The sequence below is a fragment of the Dipodomys spectabilis genome, unplaced genomic scaffold (genome assembly GCF_019054845.1).
Source record: "Dipodomys spectabilis isolate Male_0828 unplaced genomic scaffold, ASM1905484v1 ptg000457l, whole genome shotgun sequence".
In the NCBI taxonomy this organism is placed as follows: domain Eukaryota; kingdom Metazoa; phylum Chordata; class Mammalia; order Rodentia; family Heteromyidae; genus Dipodomys; species Dipodomys spectabilis.
The window spans coordinates 1,117,648-1,143,581 of NW_024871134.1; the positions used below are offsets into that span (position 1 = coordinate 1,117,648).

At 43.6% G+C, this 25,934-nt stretch overlaps 2 protein-coding genes across 5 annotated transcripts in view; one reads left to right on the forward strand and one right to left on the reverse strand.

The window, feature by feature from the left end:
• Positions 1-844, forward strand: part of Col9a1 (collagen type IX alpha 1 chain) — a 51,790-nt gene extending 50,946 nt beyond the window's left edge. For all 4 annotated transcript variants that reach the window (XM_042668566.1, XM_042668567.1, XM_042668568.1 and 1 more), the window contains one exon: positions 663-844. In XM_042668566.1, the coding sequence (XP_042524500.1) occupies positions 663-844 (182 nt within the window). The remainder of the gene's footprint in view (positions 1-662) is intronic.
• A 9,750-nt stretch (positions 845-10,594) lies between these two features.
• The window catches only part of Col19a1 (collagen type XIX alpha 1 chain), a 224,029-nt gene continuing 208,689 nt past the window's right edge, over positions 10,595-25,934 (reverse strand). Inside the window, exons 39-47 of the mRNA XM_042668576.1 lie at positions 24,800-24,844; positions 24,654-24,716; positions 22,045-22,080; positions 21,868-21,912; positions 19,905-20,066; positions 18,559-18,625; positions 13,902-14,030; positions 11,039-11,116; positions 10,595-10,731 (exon numbers count right to left, since the gene is read on the reverse strand). Of these exons, the coding sequence (XP_042524510.1) occupies positions 10,595-10,731; positions 11,039-11,116; positions 13,902-14,030; positions 18,559-18,625; positions 19,905-20,066; positions 21,868-21,912; positions 22,045-22,080; positions 24,654-24,716; positions 24,800-24,844 (762 nt within the window). The remainder of the gene's footprint in view (positions 10,732-11,038; positions 11,117-13,901; positions 14,031-18,558; positions 18,626-19,904; positions 20,067-21,867; positions 21,913-22,044; positions 22,081-24,653; positions 24,717-24,799; positions 24,845-25,934) is intronic.

Here is a 25,934-nt window from a genome sequence, read left to right on the forward strand (position 1 = left end):
TGAAGGTTCAAAGACAACCAGGCAGAAAAGTCTGAGATTCTAATCTCCAATTAACCAGCAAAAAGCTGCCAGCCTGGAAATGGTGCTGTGCTGAGTGCTGAGAGGAAATGGTGCTGTGTTACCTGGGAAGTGAGAGGAAATGGTGCTGTGTGGGAAGGGAAATGGTGTGTGTGGAGTGCTGAGGTGCTGAGCTCTAGTTTTGGTGTATCACGTGCATGTTTTCATGTAACTGTGCTTTCAATGTGTCCATTGTATGCTGAGAAGGAGTTCGCTCACCTCAAAGATGCTTTCGCCATGTACTGAAGCAAAGCATATTGAGACAATACTTTTGAGTCGGGCAGTATTGTACACCTGCAGCCCATGGCTGGCCACAGCTCAGTTCTCAGTAGACGTGTCTGTTCTTCAGTGGAAGGTTTCCTGTTGCGCAGCACGGCTCTACTGGTGGAAATGTGGGGTGTGAACACCCAGCTCTCGTCCAGCCCTAAATGTCTCTCAAACCCAAATCCAGTAAGGGATTTCTCCCTGTTTTCGTCATCATCCACTGTTTCTGAAAGCATGGATGAAGTCCCTGATCTGCAGCGGCGGCATGAGGGCCGGGTGCACTGTGCTGGTTTGCAGCTGGGAGCTTGCTCTGTTCACATAGACAACCTTCTGTGTTTCAGGTGACCCAGGCCCTGCCAGCTATGGGAGAAATGGCCGGGACGGGGAGCCAGGGCCCCCTGGTGTGGCAGGGATTCCAGGGGTGCCTGGGCCCCCAGGACCTCCTGGACCTGCAGGTTTTTGTGAGCCAGCCTCCTGCACCCTGCAGGCTGGCCAGCGAGCGTTTAGCAAAGGGCCTGAGTAGTGAGAGACCTGTGCAGCATGTGTAAACACAGCTGGCGGAGAAGGACGCCCAGAAGCTGGGCAGGACCACCACCCGTCACCTCCGTCAGGAGGACCTGGGTCCCACTTGACATCGCAGATTTGGTACGATGGTGCTATTCATCCCTTGCCTCTGGAGAGAACACAGATGTTGCCAACAAAACCAATACCTGTAAATGAACGTATACCCCTCTTCTCGAGCCCTTGAACCTGTGTTCTCCACATGTGATGTATCCGGGCCACTGTCAATAAACAAAAACAACGGGTTTACCTCAGTGCCTGTAGTTGTGTGTGTCTTTACTTCAGAGCTTGTTCTCAGGTTACTGACCAAGGCACACAGAGTACTGCCAGGCCAGTCTGAGGAACCCACTATGGTTAGTGGACTCGGTGCTTTACCTTCCATCCATATGCTCAGTAGCCAAGAACAGACTCTAGAATTGCTTTTACTTACGTCCTCTCCTGTTTTCCATTTTCAGAAGGAATTTTGGTTGATTTGTATGTATTGTGTACCAAACCCACCAATATTTTGAGCTCCTCTATATTAAAGACAGAAGTATAACACACTGGACCTGAGATTATTTGAACAATTCGAGGTAACATTCATCACTGGTTATACCAAAGAAGCAGTAAATACAATTTCTTAATCTCTTGCTTTTTAAAAATAATCATGTTCAATGTATTAATGTTTAATGCATTTAGATATATTAACATTTTAATTATTGGTTTTTTATAGGTATATATTTGTAATATTAGTGACATTCTAAGAAATTCTATCAAGGGAATTACTTGTGATGGATTGTGTGTGCATGTGACAGATTGTGTGTACATGAGTACATTCATGTATAGGGCTGTATAGACTTTTGAACCCACTCCCCAGAAAAATCATAGCTGTATGTGCACATTTCTGCATATTTCAGATTTCATGGCTTTAAGTGTAGTTTCAATTAATCTGTAGGCTAAGAATCACTGATCTTATTTCAATGACTTGTTACCTCCTACCTAGAGTTTCACTGCTGCAAAGACTGATGTATGCTTTATGATTTCTTATACATTTTACAAAGTAGCTTAGCTGCAGCACTGTATTTTTTTCTTTTCTTTTGCCAGTCCTAGGGCTTGAACTCAGGGCCTGGGCACTGTCTCAAGGTAGAGCTTTTTTTGCTTAAGGTAAACACTCTACCACTTGAGCTATAGCCTCATTTCTGGGTTTTTGTGGTTAATTGGAGGTAAGAGTCTCATGTTCATTTCTGCCCCATCTAGATTCAGATAGAGATCCTCAGAATCAGCCTCCTGAGTGGATTGCCACCCGTGCCTGGCTTTGCAGTCCTTTTTTGAGACATCCAGAGCTTGAACAAATGTGTAATAATCAGCTCAGAAATGGGTATTTCCTTCTTGTCAACTGGTAGTTGCTTTTGTATATTGAGAGTTTTATATTTTTTGAATTGTTTTGAAATGCACAATACCTGTTTTAACCAGTGTTTTTCTCCTGCACTGAAGAAGCTGCTGGTGTCTCTGGCTTCTTGCCCTGTCCAGACTCTCCAGACTGTCTAGAGTCCATTGACTCCAAAGAGTGAGAATGTGTGTTACCTGGCTCTTGCATCTGCCTCCTGTGTTTAACACAGTCTGTGGTCTGTCGGTGCTGCTGCACACAGTAGGGTTTCATTCTGTCTTCAGGACAACTGCAGGTCTACAGCCTGAGGGAGGAAGGGAGCTGGGAGATCTCAGGGCCCACAGCAGCAGCGGTAGCCGCCCAGAGTTCCTGTTGACTGGATGTGGGGCTGTCCTGGGGGCGGAGAAGTGGCCTGGGCGAGTTTGCGGGTTTGAGTTGACCTGCAGACTCCAGGCCAGTGTCTGCGGGTGACACTGCGGGCAGCACAGTTACTCATGCGTCACTGAGAATCTGCCCTGTTCTCTGGGAGATACGAGTCTGCGGTTTTCCTTGTATCTTTGTGTTTGGCATTAGGACAACACCATCTTCCTCCTCCCCCCCCCCCCCCCCCCCCCGTTCTCTCACAGTGAACCAGGTGTGTGGCCAGGTCCTGGGCAGCGTCTCTCCCTGGACCACAGGTGCTCAGGACAGGGCTGGCAGGAGATTTTTCTCCACCCCCTTCATCATCAGTGCCCGGCAAGGATGAAAAGGAGGCGTTTGTGGCTGGATCTGGTTAAGCTTCTCTCAGTGGAAGTTGGGGCAGAAGGGCAGGCAGGCAAGAGCCTTCACAGGCATGTGCCACGGGGAGGGGGCGGCTACAGAAGAGGTCACAGTGATACAAAGTGTCACACGGACCCCTGGTCCCTGAGGAAGGGGACAGGGACCACAGACCCAGCTCCGAGGAGGGGGTGTGTGGCAGGTGACTCTTCCCTGTCCTCTGTGCATGCATCAACCCTTTCAGGTCATTTATAGAACTCAATTTTCTCAACTCAAGGGAAGAAGTCTTAATATTTTGTGCTATAATTTTTTTGTGTGTGTTCACTTTCTATATGCTTTAAAATTCTAGTCTGGTTGTTTTATTTCTATTAGAATTTCATCCAGACTATGCTAGTGTGTGTCTCCTTGTTATTCAGAGTTGTGTTCAAGGAGAAAGGCTGGCAGCTCCCACTTGGCTGTGTTGGAGTTGTCTGCACAGGCTGGGGGCTCAAGCTTCAACAGTTTTTACAAAAGTCATACACTTCTCAGGAACTGCGATAATATGAATCAGAAAGTGATCAGAAACGATCTTTTCACAAGGTGCTTTTATTTGCATCAGGAGTGACATAACCAAATAGAACAAATAAAAAGTAAACAGATGAACATGTCAATTCTAGAAGAAATCTGTAAAAAATTTTTTTTTTTAAATTCAAAGAACAGTTCACTCATCCATTTTATATCAAGGCTGTATAACAATTTCCACAGATTCAGGAAGGAACAAACAGCCAACCTGTGGAACAATGCTCTGTACAGTTAACTAAAACAGTATTCAGAAATGGCTACTAAGCAATAGCAAAGAAAAATGCTTAGCAAATCCTTGCCATGAGAGACAGCTCATAAACATTTCATTCAATGTCTCTCTAGCAAAATAGAAATCACCAAATCCTGTGAGAGGTTACACAGATAAAACTTCTGCTAGGGTACCAGCAAGAGAGGTATGTGAAAATGACCATTTTGCCACATTAATTGATTTGAACACCGAAGTTTGTTGTAGTTGGGGCAAATGTCTTCTGTCTAGCAGGAGAGTATGATTAAGCAGTCAGAGGAAGTTAGGTGACTGGCCTGGAATAATTAATACTGATATGTATTTTTTGTAGAGCTATTGGGGCTTGAACTCAGGGCCTGGTATTCTGCCCATGACTTCTTTGCACCAGGCTGGCAGTCTGTCACTTGAGCCACACTCTCCACTTCCAGTTCTGCCATCTTCAATCTCAGTGGTAAGACCCGACGTGAGTGTAATGTAAACCCCTACTTTATAGAATTGCCCACAACTGGATTATCTGATTGTTTGTATATGATAGTGTTTTTGAAGGTTAAAAATGATGTTTCTGAGGTATAAAATCTGGGTTTTAAAATAAACAAATATAAGTAAAAACCCATTCTAAATATCAAGGAATTTACATGAAAACACTGAACATGGCAAAGGAATAAACCAAACATATTAAGAAAAAATTTCAGTAAAGTAAGGCTGCTGTCTATTGAGAGCAATGGATATAAATGACTTCAAATTTCTCAAAAGGAGTATTTGTATTTGAGAAACACAGGTCATTAAAGTAAGGTAAAACAAGTACTATTGGTCATGTATGTCAATGTTGCTTTAATGAATTAATGGTGACCATGGCAGTTTTGACATGAACACACGTGGCTGGTGAATCTGACATGAGCAGTGGCTGGCAGCAGGATTCTGCAAATGCACATGCGCCAGTGCTTTGGAAGGAAGGACTGGAGACATGCACAGGACCTGGCTGACTGGAGCAAGTCACCAGGAAGGCAACACTGATGGATCATTTTAGTCTAATAAATGCAATCCATGCTTCTTGTTTTACATGCCTCCGTATTTTACCCTCAACTCTAAGTTGTCCATTACTGGAGACAGAATAAGGGACATTGGCTCAGAGGAATTTGATTTTTGAGTTCTAAGTTGTGATTCACACTTACTTCAATTTATTTGGCATCCAAGTTGAAAATGTGAATGTGAAAAGACAATAGCATTCCTTAGATAGCACCTTGTTAGTTTGTAAAAAGAATCTAAAGAAGTTAAAAACTATCTATCATTGCTTAGTCTAAAGAAATATGTCAATCTAACAGCATGTTGTTTGTCTTGGTGTATGTGGTACTAAGGCTTGAACTTCAGGCTGAATGCTCAACAGGCTGGGGCTTTACCACCTGAGCCACATCTCCAGGCCTGTTTTCTCCTCATATTTTTGAGATAGGTCCATTGAACTTTTCTGCCAGGGCTGGCCTCAAACAGCAATCCTGCTCTCGGCCTTGGGGAAGTGGGACTGCAGGAGTGGGTCACCAGCACCTGGTGACCGCATGCTTTGGTTTAATTTCTATTGAGAAAGCACGCTCTGTATTTAAATACTATTGCCTTATGAGACCATTATAAAGCTCACCTTACTCAGGACCCTGGCAAGTCTCCCATGATTTTCCTGAGGCGGTCTTGCTGGGAGACAGAAATCCTAAGGGCCTCCCAACCCTGATTCCTATCTCTACTTAGAATTCTTACCTGAAACTGTTGGATGAGGGTTTTCAATTGCTATCGGGGAGATGCATTGTGAATTTAATTGTTCCAAGTCAAGCAATGATTCATAAAAAGTATCACTGTCAGCATGTTATAAACCTGAACCTGGCAGAGGGGCCCGTGGGACTCCCACTGACGGTGCAGAGTAGTCTTGGTGAGGATGGTTTGGTAGCTTCACTGCGGCTGAGATCTAATAGCATGGAGCTAAATACATGGTTAACAACTGCCCTGTAGAATTCCCTGAATAAGGGCCAATTCTTTTATTGCTGAGATAAGCCACAAGATCATTACGCACAAGGAAGATACAAGAATGAAGGCTTTTAAGAATTATATCTACCTGTTTTAAGCAGAAGTAGTGCTGTCCCAGTTAACGTGAGTATAGTGAATTAAACCTTAAACAATTGGTTGAGGTAAGATACAGAGCAAAGAAAAAAAATACATCACAAATGCGATTTTAAAAATAAATAATAATAAAATATGCACGCTACAATCTGAATTTAAATACATGAATACAGTGAAGATATTTCTTCAATACACATTAAATAACAGTAAAATAAAGAGTACCTTTACAATCATAGGCTTATTATGTTCAAGTACACACACATTTCTGTGGATTTCATATACTACCCATAAGCAAAATCTTATACTTCATTAGTATTCATTTTGACAAGTTTGAAGCGAGTGGCTAACTTTGGGTGGCACCACCCATCATTTGCTATTGGATTTGAACCTGGAATCTCTATCATCTGAGTTTTATTAGACCGAGCTTTGGCCCTCAGGTAATTTTTCTCTTGCTGAACTTCCAGGCTGAATGAAAATGTTTTCTGCATGGCCCAGTATTACCTTTCATTTCATCAAAGAACTGATTTTCCTGGCATGATCTGGAGTGAAATGTCTGGGTTACTCAGAAAACAAGGGCAGAGACAGCCATCTGTGCTGTGTCCTCAAATTCCCAGTAGATACTCAAATTGTTAATGTAGCAAATGCTATTTTTATCAGCTAGTTAGTTCAGTGGAATTATGTTCAGTTTGCTAGGAAATATATGAATTTCTTCTCTTAGAAGCCTGGGTAATTTTTTCCTGTACCAATCATATTTTAAATTAAATCAAAATTAAATGTATGTTGTACAAAGGGGCTTCAAGTCAACAGGTCAGTTTGTGAGTACAGGTATTGTGATACTGTCGCCCCTCCGTCACCCATGTCTGGGTGGCTTTGGGGAGAAGCAGGTGCAGGAGGCAACCTGACCCTCCAGTGTGAAGACGCAACCCGAGAAGCCAGGTAGCGATGGCATGTGTGTCTTAAACCCAGACCAAATGGAAAATAATTTAAGACTAAGCACAGGGAACAAATCTATAAAGTGCAGACAACTTTAGCGTGGTACTTAGGAATCCCTAGTCCCTGAGTATTATTACCAATGTTAAGGGAAAACAGTATTTTGAACAGCAGTGTTCCTATCATTTGTAAATAGTACATGCGAGAAAACATATAGACATTACAGACATTTCAATTTTACTTGATGGGGTTTAGAGGCTGTGTAATTCGGCAAATTGTCTACTTGTTGAAGTAAGCTAAATGCTTTTTGCTTTTCTTTCAGAAAAGCACCTGTTCTGTCTAAAAGGCCAGGATTTTTTATGTTTGCATTCTTCACTAAAATAGGGCAGTTTACAACAAAATCACAAATGGCTCATTTGCATGTTGCCCAGGTGTGTACGTGTGTGTGTGTACACACTGAAGAAATAAAATTGAAGCAGGGAACAAAACAAAGGCCCCTGTGCCAGCTTCACAAAGATGCTGAAAATTAGGAAAAATACAAGTGAACAAAGCAAGTATTACAAAAATGATTTACAAAAGTAAAGTAAAAAGTGCAAAGACAAGGATGTATTGGCTGTCCATGTCCTGTGGACAGGAGGAGGTACATCCCAGCTCCCATTCTTCAGAAACACCAACTTACTGCCTCGAACATACTCATAAAAACCACTTCATATGCCAAACATCAAAATGAAAATATTTACAGACAACTTATCTTAAAATAATTAAATTCCATGAGTGACCAAAATTTTAAAAATTTCAAAATCATAAAATACAAAACAAGCTGAGGAGGTAAGTTGTTAAATCACTCTGACCAACGTGAGGAGTTTAAAAAGTGAAGACTGACTGTGGTTGTAAATGTCATGATTAATTTTCAGCTAGAAGGGACAGGGCCGGGGTGGGGCGGGGGGAGGGGGGAATGACACAGCCCCATAGTGGGGGAGCATGGGTGTTTCCAAGTACTATAGATGAAATACCGTCCAGGACCGGACCTAGGCCTGGCGGAGCGGGGAGGGAATTCAACATGAGGTCTTCCTTTTTTCTTTAGGTTCCAAGGGCCACAAATATTCATTGAAATCAGCCCTTATTTTTTATGTAGGCAGATTTCAATCTGAAAGTATGAATTGACCTTGGGAGAAATTTTAAGACTGGAAGTCAAACATACTTGTGTATGGGAAAAACAGTTTTGGTATTAACTGTAATTATAACCAGAGTATTTTTTACTTGAACATTTATGTTGTCTGGAGTGCACCTGAGAGGAATTTAGTCATTTTCTCCCCCTCCATGGCTGTTTCTACGTGGAGAGAAAGAAATGCTCAGGGATGGAACCAGATGCTCCAGGATTATGGAAATGTAGGGACATTGCTCACCCTGCCCAGGGGCCAGGTCAGGGGTCCGCCCCCTCCCCAGATCTGCCCTCAGTGGGTGCGCCTTAGGGTTTGCAGGGGTCCTGCCATCCCTTGCCCAGAGTGGAGGTCTGTAGAACATATCCACAGGGGAGCGGGGAGAGGAGGCAGGACTTGCTCACCACACGCTGCCTGCACCAGACCAGAAGATGCCCTCACCTCTGTTACGGAAACAAGTCATCTGGAGTTCCGATGGTGTTTTACCCCTGCCCTTTTCAAACCACTGGAATAAACCCAACTTCTCAAAGCAGCAACAAACCAGTCAAGGAGTCACGAAATAGAAAGAAAAGATCCCAAGCTATACAATTAGTTAGAAACAATGCTGACACAGTCTGCAAACAAGAATGAACAGACTCATAAGAAAATGAATCACAACTCTCTCTCTCTCTATATGTCTCAACTAAAAAAGTAAAAAAATTAAACATAACCATCAGCAAAAATGTCCATGAAACATTAAAATGGCAAAATAAATATTCTTGAATTAGCCAAGAGGTAAAAAGATCAACTTACTAATATGAAAAAATAATCTTTGAAAAGATGTAAAAAATTTAGCCTTATGACAGATTCAAGTAAATTTAGTATGTGTCAGAGAAGTTGTAACAAATTAAAAACTCAAGATATACCCAGCACCAAATTTTAAATCTATGTACACTTTTTGTGGATGAATTATTTTACTAAGAAGATAAATATGCAAAACATATATGCAAATCCCAATTGAGTCATTCAAAAACACAGCACCACTGTAGGTATTGCACAGGAAAGAAAATGAGGGAAGTCAACTTAATGCTAAAAAACACAATAAATAAAATAACCTTGGAAAATAAGTAACACTTGGATTTGAAATATACAGCAAAATTCCCTATAAATAATAGGTTGTATGTACATGTACACCACATACACGGTCCTGACCAGAGGGCCACTCTCTAGTGAAGACCAGCCCAGTCATGGGTGCATTCAGACACATCCTGCCTTGGCCTGCCATCCCTGGGCCAACAGGAGTGTGGGTGGTCGGTCGTCTGGGGTATGGAGCTTCGCCTCTGGAGCTTTGCCTTCCACCTCTGGACAAGCCCCTCCTGGGGTGCCTGTGCTGGCACTCCACCTCATTTCCAAGGGCAAGTCGCCTTTTCCAGTCTATGCCAGTCCTGTGCTTCCCTTTGATGACTAGGTTGTGCTTGAAAGTCCGAGGATGAGATCTGAAGGATAAGCAGCCCAAGGGTCTCGCTTTGGGGAACCACAGGCAGCCCGTCTCCACCCAAACACTGCTTAGGAAAACAGCTTTCTGTTGACAGAAGAGAAAGTCTGCTGGGGAGGGGGAGCACCAAGGGCAGGCTCTCCTGTGGAAATGCTCATTTGTTCTTCTTTCCCCCGTGGAGTATTCATTCATTCCAGCGGTGATCGCTTCAAATTGAGCTCAGTACAAAGAGCTAACATAATCATTTCAGCTGTGGGCTTTTGAGACTTTGGGGACTCCTTGATTTAAAAAAATAGTCTCCTGTATTTTTATTCCAAAATCTACATGGAGCTCTTATTGCTTGTCCCTCTTTGTTTTTTACACGGGTGGAAGAATTCTTCTTGTAAAAAGTGAAAAAAAGTTCAACAGGAATGATGCACTAGCTCAAGGTTGACAGAAATGTTTAGCAACGATGGTGACTTTAAACTCAAAGAAAACTTTAAGATGAGTCTAAAACCTCAAAATTCAGAAACCAAAAGCCAACCACCAGCAACTGTCTACACACTGTGCATCATGTCGAATACCAAATGGTACTGTGCAGTTTCTTTGTGAAGAAAAATCAGTGACAAGGTTTGCTTACAAATCTCATATAAAACTCTGAATAAAAAAATCATAGTAAGCCCGATGCCAGTGGCCAATGCCTGTAATCCCAGATACTTCAGAGGCTGAGATCTGAGGATGGAGGTTTAAAGCCAGAATTGGCAAGAAAGACCACGAAACTCTTATCTAAAATTAACTACCAAAAAGCCAAAAGTAGAGCTGTGGCTCAGATGGTAGAGCACCAGTGTTGAGCAAAAAGGTTAAGGGACAACCTCAGACCCTGAATTCAAAACCCAGTTACTGGTATGCGCATGTGCGTGCTCGCGCATCACTAGCAACATAAAGCAAAACATATGGAATGAATTTGGGGAAATTTAATCATGTTGGTTTGCAATTGAGTAAGACTCAAATTGTGACTTTTGATGTTTGCTTGCACATGTTAAAAAAGTAAAAGAAGACAAGAAAAGCCGCCCACAGATGGTGAGTTTCACAGCTTTGCAACAGCTCTGACGGCCAGGCGCCCTGCAGGAACGAAGTCTGGCTTAGGTGTGTCCATGTCCTGCCTGTCCATGTGGGGTCTTCCGTGCAGGAGGGAGGCAGTCTTCTGGGCTACATCGCCCGCTGGGGCCTGGCGGGCCCTGGGGGCCTGGGGCACCTGGTAAACCTGGCTGACCCAGAGCTAGTGGAACAAAAGAGCTGTTCAGAAGACCAGGCAGCGGTGGCCATCCTCTACCCTCCCCCAACTCTAGCCTGCATTCTTGTCTGACAGGCTGCTGGCACCCAGCACATATCACCGTTGTCTGACTGGAACCAAGCATGCATCACTGATGCCTGACTGGTACCAAACACACATCACTGCTGTCTGATTGGTACCAAGCACACATCACTGCTGCCTGACTGGTACCAAGTACATATCACCATTGTCTGACTGGAACCAAACACACATTACTGTTGCCTGACTGGTACAAAGCACACATCACCATTACCTGAGGAACCTGGAAGCCCAGGGCTCCCTGGCAGCCCAATTCCAGGTTCACCTCTTTCACCCTTCTGTCCTCGGTAGCCTGAGAGAGAAATAGATGCATAAAGGAAAATTGTCCTGTAGCAACACAGAAGAACCATTTACCAAGTCTGGGATATTTAAGTGATTTCCTCACAGCATGAATCATGTATTAGTTATCTGTAGTTATACTCAAATATTAGATAAGGCACAGTAAGGCAATGGAGAGCTTTAAAAATACACAACATAAGCTGGGCGCTGGTGGCTCATGCCTGTAATCCTAGCTTCTTAGGAGGCTGAGATCTGAGGATTATGGTTCAAAGCCAGCTGGGCAGGAAAGTCCATGAGCCTCTTCTCTGATAAACCACTCAGAAAACCGGAAGTGGTGCAGTGGCTCAAGTGGTAGAGTGCTAGCCTTGAGCTTAAGAGCTGAGGGACAGCATTTAGGCCCAGAGTTCAAGCCCCATGACTGACCAAAAAAAAAAAAAAAAAAATACACAACATAAAACATCCCAGTGGGTCAAACTTCTGCTAGTGAGATCTTTCTGTACTGAAATGACAGCTCAGTGGTTCAGATCGGCCAGACCTGCTATGTGCAGCTATGGCCATGTGCACAAGCCCTCTGCAGGGCTGTCACAGGCATCTAGGGTCAAGGTAAATAAAAGAAGTCTACAACTAGGTACCAATGGCTCACACCTGAATCCCAGCTACTCAGAAAGCTGAGATTTGAGGATCACAGTTCAAAATCAGGAAAGCTGAGACTTTTCTCCAATGGACTACCCCAAATCTTGAGCCTGTGGCTCAAGTGGTAGAGGACCAGCCTTGAACAGAAAAGGTCAGGGATAATGCCCAGGCCCTGAGTTCAAGCCCAAGGACCCCCCCCCCACACACACATTGGTATCATGGGAGCTTATTCTCAGTCTGGTCCCAGATGGGGTCTCAAGGCCTCTCCAGGCCCTGTGTACTCCATATGGTCTGGCTTCAGAGTGGACCTGACCAGTGAATGACAGAGAGTCACCATGGTCCAGCCATGTACACACGTCAACTCCAATTACCTAACTTCTCATAATCTCAAAAAAGGAGACATACATGTTTAATAAATTAGAGGGGCTGGGCATGGTGGCTCATACCTGCAATCCTAGCCATTTTGGAGGTAGAGATTAGAAGGATCATGATTTGAGGCCAGATCAGGCAAAAAGTTCATGCAATCCTATCTCAACCAATAAATTCTGGGTATAGTCACAGCGCCTGTCATCCAGCTCAGTGGGAAGCATAAATAGGGGGTCACAGTAGAAAATGTGAGACTCTGTCACCAAAATAACCAAAGTAGAAAGCACTGGGGATGTGGCTCACAGGTTCAGATGGGAACTACTTAGTAAGTACAAAGTCCTGGGTTCAAGTACCAGAACCACCAAGAAAGAAAAGAGAGAAAGTTGGTTTTTGAGTGATTTTTTTCCAGCTAAGCAATGAGACTAGCTATCTAACCCATGTAACGTTGTCTTCCAGAATAACCAAGCAAAGTATGATTTTTAAAATTGCGATTTGTCTGAGGCTCCACAGAGGGCCTCACCTGGAACAAGGTTCTTGGAGCCAGTCCATAGTGTAATATGTCAGGAGCTGTGCGGGTAACCTAGTCCTGTACCACCGTGGCCGCCCTCACCAGGGTCTGTGTGTCCATCCATCTGTGTGGATACTCAAGGACCATGAAGGCTGCAAGAACAGGGCAGTGGGGCTAGTGCTAAGTGAGTGATGGTGCCTGGCAGTGGATTCCAGGTCTGAACTTAAATCAAATGCTCCAAGGCAAAAGGCCCCACAGTTGCTAGGCCACAGCCTCTCTGCTCTGTCTCGTGAGATGGCTCCTGGCAGGATTCTCGAATCTTCCAAGCCAGGCCCATGTGGCCACTTAATTGATAGGAAGCCAGATTCTTACCACATTGCTCTGTCAGAAGAACTCAGTCCAGCTCAATTTAAGATCATGCCGCTTGACAAGCTGTCAACAGTGCAACAATAACTTGCAAGAATAACTTTGGCTTTAAAACTTTAGAAACCATATGAAGAATTCTTTTTAAAATCATTTTTGTGTAGTTACACAAAGAGGGTTTTCAATTCAGTATGTCAGTTTGTGAGTACAATGAACCTTGATCAATGCCACTACTCCTTTTACCATCCTCCCCCACTGAAAAATTCTTTAAAGGTCAAAAGTGCTGGGCACTGGTGGCTCACACCTCATTAATACTCACTACTCAAGAGGCTAAGATCCAGGATCACAGTTCAAAGCCACACTGGGCAACAACAAAGTCCACAAGACTCTCTCTCCAACCAACCATAAAAAGCTGGAGGTGGAGCTGTGGCTCAAGTGGTAGAGCACTAGCCTTGAACAAAAAAATCTAAGGGTTCAAGCTCTAGATCTGGAACACACACACACACACACACACACACACACACACACAGAATTTACAGCTGAAAGATCATTAACTCCCCCCCCCCCAATACTTTAGGTCTTAATGACCATTTGTACTAGGACTGTCTATGATTCTTCTGTTTCTTTGAGATTCTAAGATGATGGGTCTTGCAGTCTAACAGCATACAGGGTAGCACACACATCTCAAAGGCTGCTAGACAAGAACAGTACAGGAACACACATTACTGTTACTATATAAAAGGCATTTACAATAGCACATACTAATCAGTTTTGATATGAAACTGTAATTCTAAAACAGACATGGACAAAAAGTATGCTCTACTAATCCACTCTGTGTATATTAGACATAGGTATGTTCCTTTAACTGTAATTAGCATGTGTTGAAGATTAGAAATGAATTCGACCCATCTTCTACCTGCAGACTTACCCTGGGGTCCGGGGTCTCCTGGGGGCCCGGGCAGCCCGTCCTTCCCTGGAGGGCCGGGCCTCCCATGGGCATGCCCGGCCAACATTGCTGCCGGCTGCTGGAGCTGAGACAGGATCACAGCCATCCTCTCTTCATGTACAAAAGAAAAAATATTTTACGTCATGCAAAGGGAATATTTTTTTCAAAACAATGGACAAGTGCTTTTAAAAAATTTAGTCCGGGGCTGGGAAAGTGGCTCAGTGCATGCATGAAGCCCTGGGTTCAATGTCTCAGCACCACAGAAGCAGAAAAAGCCAGAAGTGGTACTCTGGCTCAAGTGGTAGAGCTCTAGCCTTGAGCTGAAGAGCTGAAGGACAGCACCCAGGCTCAGAGTTCAGGCCCCACGACCGACCAAAAAAAAAATTCAGTCCAAGGTAAGTACATATAATTTATCAAGTGGCTGGGGTGCTGTTTGTGATGAGATGCAGAAAATGAATTCTATAGACAGAATTGTGTTGCTCAGAGAGTTTTAAATTGTGTTTCTAAGCTGTAGCAGTCTAGAATCTAACAACTGTTTATGATTTGTGGAGAGAATTTAGGTTCCCATGATAAAATGCCTTTTTTGGTTTGCTTTTGTGCCAAGCCTCAGTATGGGGCTTGAACTCAGGGCCTCATGTTCTTTCTTGGCTTTTTTGTTCAAGACTGGTGTTCTATCATATCAGTTTCTATTTCAGCTTTTCAGTGGTTAATTAAAGAGTCTCCCAGATTTTTCTGCCTGAGTAACTTTGAACTGTGATTCTCAGCTCTTAGCTGCCTGAGTAGCTAGGATTACAGGTGCAAACTACCAACACCTAACCTACAAAATTGTTTTAATAATAACTTTAGGACCACTGATGTTGCCACTGATGATGTGATTGTGTAGTTACTCAAATATGTCCATAAGTTCTCCAACAGTTGGGGCTAAATTCCCCTGTTTTCAGTGATGGCTTGGCCTTTCATTTCTTATGAATAGAGAATATAATATTTTAAATCATTTAAATGATCAAGATACATATTATTAGCTGGGCGCCAGTGGCTCATACTTGTACTCCTAGCTATTCTGGAGGCTGAGATCTGAGGATTGAGGTTTGAAGCCAGCATAGGCAGTGAAGTCTGTGAGACTCTTATCTCCAATTAATCAGCAAAAAGCCAGAAGTGGAGCTGTGGCTCAAGTGGCAGAGCTCCAACTGTGAGTGAAAAGGCCAAATGGAAGTACAAAACCCCATTTTCAAGACCCAGTACAAGCTTTAAATAAAACAAAACAATGAAAGCCCTTAGATGGCTTTAAAAAGTCATTTTAAAAAACCATTTCTTTAACCATTTTTTTCCACATCACCACCATGACTGTAAACACATCTTCCTTACAGTATATTAAAGTGAGTACTTAATAAAAATATGAAATGCAATAATCACAATTTGAAGCTTTGCATATGTCATAGCTCTTAAGAGAAGCTATTTCTGTACAATTTCTGTTCAGTTGAAACATATTGAATACTTCAGGGTCTAAACACAAAGATTCACATTATTAGTTTTTCCTTTTCAATGTAAGAACTTATTAGCACTTTTGGTATTGTTTAAAAATAAATTTTAGCAAAGTTAAATTATTTTAAAGCTGTATCCGGCTTTAAGATACTCTAAGGAATAGTCATTTTGAGTAAGGCTAATTCTTTCCCAGATCCCTACTCCAGTCCTCCAGCATGGAAAATGTCTGAGCGTCCAAATGAACTGGTAAGCACCATAGTCTTAATTGTATTTCCTGATTCAGGGATGTTTACTCAATTAGTCTCTTTTTAGCTATGCTTTCTAATGAGGCAGCAAATTATATTTCAGATGGAAGTGTGTATACAGCAGACACACACATTCCACCTGCCAAGGCAAAAATCACGGCCATCATGCTAATCAGAGAGGCCAAGACAGGGCTCCCCGGCAGGAGGCCTCTCCAGTGCCACAAAAACATCAAGATTCACATGAGGACACTGTTACAACAATACGAATGTTGAGATTCATGTGAGGACACTGTTACTACAATGTGACGGTCGAGATTCACGTGAGGACACAGTTATTACATTGTGACTGTCAAAATTCATGTGAGGACACTGTTACTATAATGTGACTGTCGAGATTCATGTGAAGACACTATTAATACAATGAGGACATTAATGTTAATGTGACCATAAATGTCATTATTAAGGGTAACATTCAGATTTCATCTGGCCCAGGACTACCCTCTGTTTCACATGCAGAATTTATAAGTTAGTTTTTTGTTTTTTTGTTTTTGTCAATTGTGGGGCTTTAACTCTGGGCCTGGGCACTGTCTCTTAGCTCTTCAACTCAAGGCTAGTGCTCCACCACTTGAGCCACAGCACCATTTCCGACTTTTTCTGCTTATGTGATGCTGAGGAATCAAACACAGGGCCTCATGCATGCAAGGCAAGCACTATACCACTGAGCCACCTTCCCAGCCCCTATAACTAGTTTTGAAGGGAAATTCATCCTATTTTTTCTAGTACCTATTTAAAAGTTTAATTACTCACTGTGTTAGTATAAAATACTTACCTTGCTTTTGTTATTCCATTAAAGAAACTATAATTGTATGCTTGATTTTCCAAGAAAAATACTCATTACTTGGTCATATTGCTACCTCTTTGTTTAAGCTTAAATAACTTCAATTCATCATCTGGCTAATCTGTTTTGTAAATCTTTTTTTTTTCATTATTTCATGGTGGCTTGCTAATCTGTTTTGTAAATCACTTTTTGGTTCCATTATCTCAGGGCTTTTTATGTCTCTTAAGTGTGGAAATCAAAATTACATAGTTGCATAGAGGGCAAAAATATCACAAGAGTAATTGCCTGTAATGTCTTGTTTTACAGTTTCAGTTCAATTGCTGATTCAACAGCACCATACAAATTCCTGTTTGCTTTCTGACTCATCACAATTACTGCATTTTTGGCACAACTTTTGTAGGTATTGGCTTTGAAATGCATTAGCAGTAGAGACAGGGATTGAACATATGTATCTGCTTTGATTATATCTTGTATTCCTGAAGAACACTACAAGTTTTTTTTTTCCCCCTATGGTAGAGGTACTAGGGCTTGATCTCAGGGCCTTGTGGTCTACTTTGTTTTTTTTTTACTCAAGGCTGATGGTCTACCATTTGAGCCACAGCTCCACTTCTGGATTTTGGTAGTTTATTGGAGCTGAGAGTCTCACAGACTTTCTACGACAGGCTGGCTTTGAATCGCGATTCCTGAGTAGCTAGGATTACAGGTGTGAGCCACCGGTGCCTAGGTGACTTTTGACTTGTTAATACTACTTTTCTATCAACAACTACAACAATGATGTGCACACAGAACACAGAGATGACACCAGGATAGAAGAGCAAGCTAATAACTGGCCAGGAGTTACTTGATCATGTATTTATTTGTTTCCAGCACTGGAGACTGAGCCCAGGACTAGGCCAGTCTACTCAGACAAGCAGCCCATACCACATAAAGTTTAATATGAACGGACATAAAACCATATTGAATGTCAAAAACAAACACAGTTTAGTATGGGAAGCAATTAAATTTAAAGGATTTAAATTTAAGGAAAGATCAGGATTAACTGAAAATTCAAATGAATAAATAGTAACATCTAAATGCTCAGAAAAATTTTTAAAAAATGAATGATATTTTACATTTATTTATCTAGAGCAAGGTTAGGAAAACTTTCTCTGAAAGGGACTAGAAAGTAAGTACTATTTTTTGCTGTATATACAGTACAAAAACATATGTAGTGCAAAAGCAACTACAGAAAAAAATGTAAAGAACATGGCTCTGTGCCACGTATCTGTTATTTACAGACTGTCTGGAATTTCAGAACATTTTTACATGTCATGAAGTATTCTTTTCATTAAAAAGATCTGAAGATTTAAAGTCTATCAATAAAAATACAGAAACTAGTCAGACGCCAGTGGCTCATTCCATAATCCTAGCTACTCAGGAGGCTGAAGGCAGCCTACACAGGAAAGTCTGTGAGATTCTTATCTCCACTTAACCATCAAAAAGGTGGAAGTAAGCTGTGACTCAAGCAGTAGAACACCAGCCTTGAGCAAAAAAGTTCAGGGACAGCACCCAGGCCCTGAGTTCAAGCTCCAATGCTGGACATGTATTTGTGTATGTATATGTATATATTTATATGCATATATACATGCACATGTATGTATGTATTTCCCCACTGTGGTTGGAGGGCATAGCTGGTAGGCCATAATTTTCGGACTCAGAGCCAAATCAAAGTCCATTTTAGTCATGAAATCATGGATAAAAGAAGGAACTTATAAATTAAGCTTCTCACAAGGATGGGGTGACAAGTTAGACACATTCGTTCCACAGATAGGAGAAAACTAGGGAGTCTGATGGATAGACAGAACCTGAAAGATTGTCCTAGGATGCTGAACCTGACAGACTGACTGTGCTGGCTGACAGACCAGGCCTAAGGAGAGGAATTTCCAGGGAGTGAGACTCAACTGGGGGCAAGGAAGGACTTCCCAGGGGACCCACCCCTGCCGAGATGCTTTCTCGCAAGCCTTTCTTAGGTTATCCTCCAAGAGTGTGACTGGAGAGGTGGGGACCCAGAAATGTTACAAAGCAAAAATCTAACCTTCAAAAACCCTCAGGACCTCTTGATGGACATACTTTTTTATTTCTTCAAATGAAACAGCATCAGCCTAAGGAAGGAAAGAAGAATAGTGTTACAAGAAAGTGTAGCACAAGGGAATAAGACCAGAAATATCAGGGTTTACATACTTAACTTCTGTAGAAACACATTTAGCTAGCAAAATGCTTTTGCCAATGGGGTCTATGGGTTCTATGGGGTCTTGGAGTCAATTGAAGGGCATACTTTCTTCAAAAGCTATGGCGTGGCATCTTGACCAACTATATGAACATTTTTCCTGTTAAGCAAGCAGGAAAGCTTCATAGAGTTAGGAAGGACATTTTTGCTACTTCACTTCTGAAGGTTCCAGAACCCAACTGGCACTAACCAAATGTTAGCATCATGATCCAAATCAACTTCTAATAAACATTCCTATCTTGGTCAATTCCCCATCATTCTTCATTGCAAATTCCTCCCTCCTGTTTGCTTGTGTGATGACAATGCCGGTCCGTGGTCTCATGGCCTTTCCTAACATGGTGATGCCGGTCTATTTACAGCAGTCAGTTCTCTTGGAATACAAAAAGCTACAGAAGATGATGTGGTGGCCTCCTATGGTGGACAGTGTGGCTCCAAAGATGCCCTGCTGAAGTTCTTCATTTCCCTTACTCATGGGAAAAATGAGCTTAAATTCATGCATCTAATACTAATTGTTGGCCCAGAACAAAAAGTTCAACTTGTACAGCTTTATCCAAGTAGAGTTTGGGGAAACTGTTTAAAAATAAACCACAAGAATGGTGGGAAGGTCCAATTTTGCTGTTTATGTAACAGATCAGATCCAATCCTCTCATGGATACTTTCATATTAAACTCCTCCAAGCAATGACCACAACCACAAAACCGGAGAGTTGTGAATAAATAACATCCTGCACTGGTTGAGCTAAATATGCTATCTTTGCCTGAATGATTTCTCCTTCTAAGCACCTCTCTGGATGGACGTGTTCTAACACGTAAACAGACACACGTGGTTTTGTGTAGTAGAGGCGCAGTGTGCACAGCACCGTGGAAAGCAGGGTTTGGAGTCAGCTGGACCTAGATCAACTTTCTGCCTTCGTAAGAGCAAGGAGGAATGAGCGCAAGCGAGGTGGTGCTTAGCAGAGTGTGGCACGGAACTCTGACCACCAGTATAGGTATGCTTTATGTGTACCAGCAGAATTGTCATTCACAGGAAAGTGCTTGCAATGTACAATCAACTATATGCCAACGGACAGGAAAACAGTGAGTAACATAAATGCCCATTTCTACGCCTGCTGTGATAAATCACTGTACCGCCAAGGAAAGCCTGGCAGCACTTACCGGAGTGCCGGGGGAGCCAGGGGGGCCTCGGTGGCCTGGGGGTCCGGCAGAGCCCTTGTCTCCTGGAGGCCCCACAGGTCCCAGGGCCCCCTTTGTGCCTGCAAGGCCTGGCTTTCCCTGCTCGCCTTGGGGCCCTCTGTCTCCTGGGATTCCTTGGTCACCCTGTTTGGAGGGAGAAGAAGCAATGATCTTTTCTGGGAAGGGTCTGCATTTGTATTAGTATTTTTCCACTGTGGGGCACTGGATAGGGACTTGAACTATGTACCACAATGTTGAGAAATAAATGAATTAACACAAACAAAAGGCTTAGAAAATACCAGGTGCTGTGGGAGTCATTTCCTGTGTGGATGTCATTAACAGTGAGGACAGTGTCCCTCCTCCCCGTCCCCACCAGCCGGGTTCCCACCAGGTAATGCTGGTTCCTGCAGTGGGTCCTAAACAATCTCAAGGGGGAAGAAGCTGTGCTAAGATTAGCAACAGAATACAAAAATGATAATCTTGTAATAACATGTGTTAATGATGATGTTATACTAATTATCAATAGCATGATACCAATCATGTAAACAAACTATAATACTTATAAATTACTAAAATTATAAATTAGTATCTTATGGTTCATTTATACTATTATTCAAAATAGCATAATACCATCATGTACTAATAATTATACCCTAATAGTATAATAGTGTATTAGTAAACTAGTACATTAGAATACTAGTATATTGATTTATTAGTATACAGCATTTGATTGAATATAGTACATTATTACTATAATAATATATTCTATGCAACAGTATAATACTGTTATTTATAGGTGTATAAATTAACTATAGTTATCTCTGGAGTAAGATGCCAGAGGAAGCTGGGAGTAAGAGTACATTGCATGTGTCTGAATCTGACAGCCAAGGTTCCTTAATAATGTTTTTGTCATTGGTGGTGGTGGTGGTGGTGGTGGTGGTGGTGGTGGTGGTGGTGGTGTGTGTGTGTGTGTGTGTGTGTGTGTGTGCGTGTGTGTGCTAGTTCTGTGGCTTGAACTCAGGGCCTGGACACTTTCAGCATTTTGCTTAAGGATGGCACTCTACCACTTGAGCCCCAGGTCCACTTCTGGCCTGGGCTGGCTTTGAACCCTGATCTTCAGATCTCAGTCCCGAGTGGCCAGGAATGTAGGCGTGAGCCACCAGCACCCAGCTTCCTGTTGTCTCTACACTGTGATATGTCCTCTGTGGTGTGCACAGGAGGGAATGCATAGTCAGGTCAGGTGTGTGATGTGTCCATTGTGGTGTGCACAGGAGGGAAAGGGTGGTTAGGTCAGGTGTGTGATGTGTCCACTGTGGTATGCACAGAGGGAATGGGTGGTCAGGTCAGGTGTGTGGTATCTTCACTGTGTTATGCACAGAAGGGAACGGGTGGGTCAGGTCGGGTATGTGATGTGTCTACTGTGGTATGCACAGGAGGGAATGGGTGGTCAGGTCAGATGTGTGATGCGTTCACTTTGGTGTGCACAGGAAGAAACGGATGGTCAGGTCAGGAGGGTGATGTGTCCACTGTGGTGTGCACAGGAGGGAGCAGGGTCTATGAAGCAGCCCTGAGTACTAGGCCAGCTGCACAGCTCTGTGTGGGGAGGGTCTCAGCAAGCACAACTGTGTGTGTGTCAGCTCAGTACTTTTCACTTGTGATTGCTCTTGTATTTGTCTTGACTTAAAGACAATGAAAATTAAGAGAACCATTAGGGATCTACATGATCCTGGGATGAGAATAGAAAAAGAAATGAAATGAATTGCCCAACACCGGCACTGGAGGTGTGTCAGTGTCTCTGTGCATAATTGAGGGACCTAGAGGGTGGGATCCAGACAGTGGGACCCAGGGGGAGGGACCCAGGGGGAGGGACCCAGGGGGAGGGACTCAGACAGTGAGGCACTTTGTGATGCAGATGTGAATGGCACCCTCAGCATAAAATACATACACGCTCTCCTTTGGGACCTCTGTCTCCAGGCTTTCCTGTGATGCCCTGGAAGATATCAACACGGAAAGTCATGCCTCACGGGTTTCGCATTAGTCTTACCTCACTGTTGGCAGATATTCTGGAAATGTTTATCCAGGAGCAATTTTATACTTCCTGCTTTAAATGGGATTTTCATACCTGAGCCCCTGGTAATCCATCTTTTCCATTCATTCCCTATAAAGACAAAAATGATTTATATTTCTAATTCTGCATTAAGAGACACCAGCACAAAAAGAGCCATTTCAAGGATAGTTCCTTAATTGTACTGTTGATGATACAATACAATGGAATGGCTCTGAGTTCCAGTCTTTCACCTGCTAGTTTCTTGCTTGTGCAAATGCACTAGATCTCAATAGCACCAGTGATTCACACTTATAATCCCAGCTAGTAAGGAGGCTAAGAGCTAAGGATCAGGGTTCAAAGCCAGCTCAGGCAAAAAAAAAAAAAAAAAAAAAAAAAGACTATGAGGCTCCTATCTCCAATTAACCAACAAAACACTGGAAGTGGAGGTGTGTGTGGTTCAGGTAGGATACCAGCCTTGAGCAGAAGAGCCAAGCCCCAGTACCAGCACAAAAGAGAGAGAGACATCCATACAGACACACATACACACACACACCCCTCAGAGAGAGAGAGAGACAGAGAAAGTAGTTTATATGTTGGCCCATTGCTTCAAATCTCTACAGAAACTCCCCCTTCCTCTTGTTTATGTAGAAATCTCAACTTGTCCTTCATAGAGAAAATAAATAGGGAAGAATGCCTTCACCTTCTCTTTTTTTAGCTTCCTCAGCCATCTGTACCCCAACTTCTGCACTGCCCCCCTCATTCCTCATGAGGAAGGAAGAACCGAGTTGAGATACATTTTTGCTCTTTAGTAGATGGTTAGTCTTCTCTGTCTACTTCATTTCTACTCGCTTGGTCTCATTTGTGTGTGTGTGCATGTGTATGTGCACGCATGTGTGCACCAATGCTAGACCTGGGTGCTATCCCTGAGCTTTTCCACTCAAGATTGGCACTCATCATTTCAGCCATAGCTCCACTCCAAGCTTTGTGGTGGTTAATTGGAAATTAGGGTGCTGGGGGCATTCCTGCCTGGTCTGGCTTCAAATGGAGACCCTCAGACCTCAGCCTCCTCCATAGCCAGGATCACAAGCGTGAGCCACAGCACCTGGCCCCATTTAGTTCTCTCCTGATTCCCTGACCTTTTTTATTTAAAGGTTTACTTTTATTTTTATTGTTACTGTAGACTTGATATACAGTGGAGTGATAGGTACATGAATCAGGTACTGAGTACAACTCTTCTGGAACCATGTCTCCCCTTCCCTTGCACTGACGGCTCACACCAGTAATCCTACTACTCAGGAGGCTGAGATCTGAGGATTGAGGTTTGAATCCAGCCCAGGCAGGAAAGCCTGTGAGACTCTTAATTAACCAGCAAAAAGCCAGAAGTAGAGCTGTGGTTCAAGTGGTAGAGCACCAGCCTTTAGTGACAAAGATAAGGAACAGTACCCAGGACCTAAGATCAAGTCCTAGTAACAGAAAAAATATTAATAAGACCCCATCTTAACCAGATAAACCTGGTACAATGGGGCCCTGTCTGTAATCCCAGCTACCCAGGAGGGATAGCTAGAAAGACTGTTGTTTTAGGCCAGCCTTGAAAACACTCAAGACCCTAACTGGAAAAGAACTGGAACATAGAAAGGCTACAGGAAAGGCTTGGTAGTAGAGACTTTCCTAACACCCATGGGCACCAGCTTTAGCCCTAGTATTGTCCTATGCTGCAAAAAGAGGTAGGGTGTGTCAGGCTTAGGGCCAGGCCCCTCCCTCCCACCAGACTCCTCCTTCACAAGTGGCAGCCAGGAGATGCACAGGGCAGAGCAAGTGTACACTACAGAGCGGATGCACACCAAGCAGCAGGTGCACACCACTCAGCAGATGCATATTGAGTAGATGCACACCACAGAGCCAATGCACCCCATGAAGCAGATGCACACCATACAGCGGATGCACACCATGCAGTGGATGCACCCCATGCAGCAGATGCACACTGCAGAGCGGATGCACACCATGCAGCAGATGCACACCATGCAGCAGATACACACTGCAGAGCAGGGCGTGACTGAGCACAGCCCTCATGTCAGGACACTGGGCCAGGAACAACCATCAGGGCAATGGTGACCCATAAAGTGGAGCAGGCTGGGTAGAAGGGAAGGGACTGGAGAGAAGAGCTTCTGCCTCCCTCGCAGATTCCTAGGGCTGTTGTCTTTGGGTCTTTCACTTTCTGTTCTAGGATGCGACAGGCCATTTTATTTATTTATTTTTGCTAATCCTGAAGCTTGAACTCTGGGCCTGTGCACTGTCCCTGAGCTTTTTTTGCTCAAGGCTAGCACTCTACCACTTGAGCCACAGTGCCACTTCTGGCTTTTCCTCTGTATGTGGTACTGAGGAATCAAACCCAGGGCTTCATGCATGCTGGGCAAGCATTCTACCACTAAGCTACACCCTCAGCCCCACCATTTTATTTTTTAACTCTGCTGAGAATACTGAGACTGAAGGAATGGGCCAACTTTCCTTTACTGCAATCCATCCTTGTCCACTACTGAGTGAACCATAAAGACACAACACAGGGACTCCCCCCTTGCCTGTCCATTTGTCAGAAGTGCTCTTACTTCTTTCTAAGCCTGGCAATTTCCAGAGACGGGCAGGGGGAGGGGATGCTAGAACCCATTGGGCAGGCAGGCGGTACTCACCGGCTTTCCCATGGGCCCCTCCGGTCCAGGGAAGCCCACGTCTCCCATGGGTCCTCTCTGGCCCTGTAAGGGTGTCCCCAGAACACATCAATGGCCGGCAGTTCTCTGACACGGAATGCCCGCAACAGAGGTTCTTGGCCACTCACCGGCTCACCGGGGGCTCCTGGTGGACCTGGACGGCCGGGCTTTCCCTGGTGAAGCAAAGCAGAAAGACACATCAGGAGACAGCTTCCTGCACCTCCACTGCCCACTTTTGGCTGGTCAACTGGAGGTAAGAGTCTCACAGACTTCTTAACCAGGCTGGTTTCAAACCACATGCTCAGGCATCAGCCTCCTGAACATCTGGGGCTGCAGGCGAGCACCCCAGGGCCCATCTGTCTCCCCATTTAACATGCGATGGTGTGGCAAGGTCAGCTGGACATGCTGAATTGAAATCCCTTTGAACAACTATTTGAAGATAAAAATAGTAATAACAATATATATTTAAAATCCAGCCAGGCAGAAAAGTCTGAGAGAGACGATTTCCAATTAGCCAGCAAAGAGTCAAGCTGGAGGTGTGATTCAGGTGGTGGAGTGCCAGCTATGAGCAACAGGCCAAGCGAGAGCAACAGGGCCCTGAGTTCAAGCCCCAGAACTGACACTTATCAAAAAGAGCTCTGTACTCACACTGTGGTGAGACTGGGGAAATTAAGCTTCACTAGATCACACGGATGCAGAATGAGGGTGTAAACAAGAATGGCTTACCAAGATGATCTAAGGACAATTCCAGAAACAGAATCCTAAAAGTGCTGTGAGGAGGGGAGTGGGGGATAAGCCACCATCTAACATGTAGTCCACCATGGAGAAGAAAGGCGCTGGTGGCTCACTGTTGTCATCCCAGCTACTCAGGAGACTGAGATCTGAGGATCACAGTTCAAATCCAGCCTGGGCAAGAAAGTCCTTGAGAATCTTATCTCCAATGTACCAGCCATCAAAAAGCCTGAAGTGGAGCTGTGGCTCAAGTGGTAGCATGTTCGCCCCGAATGCCAAAAGCTCAAGGATAGTGCCCAAACCATGAGTTCAAGTTCCAGGACTGGACACACACACACACACACACACACACACACACACACACACACACACACACACACACACACACACACACACACACACACACACACACACACACACACACACACTCCTTAAAGCTTGTTAAAAAAGTTCATTTTTAACTTTTAGTCTTATACAAATTATTATCTGGAGCTGAACAAATTCAATAAAGGATGCCATTCTCAGTAAAAG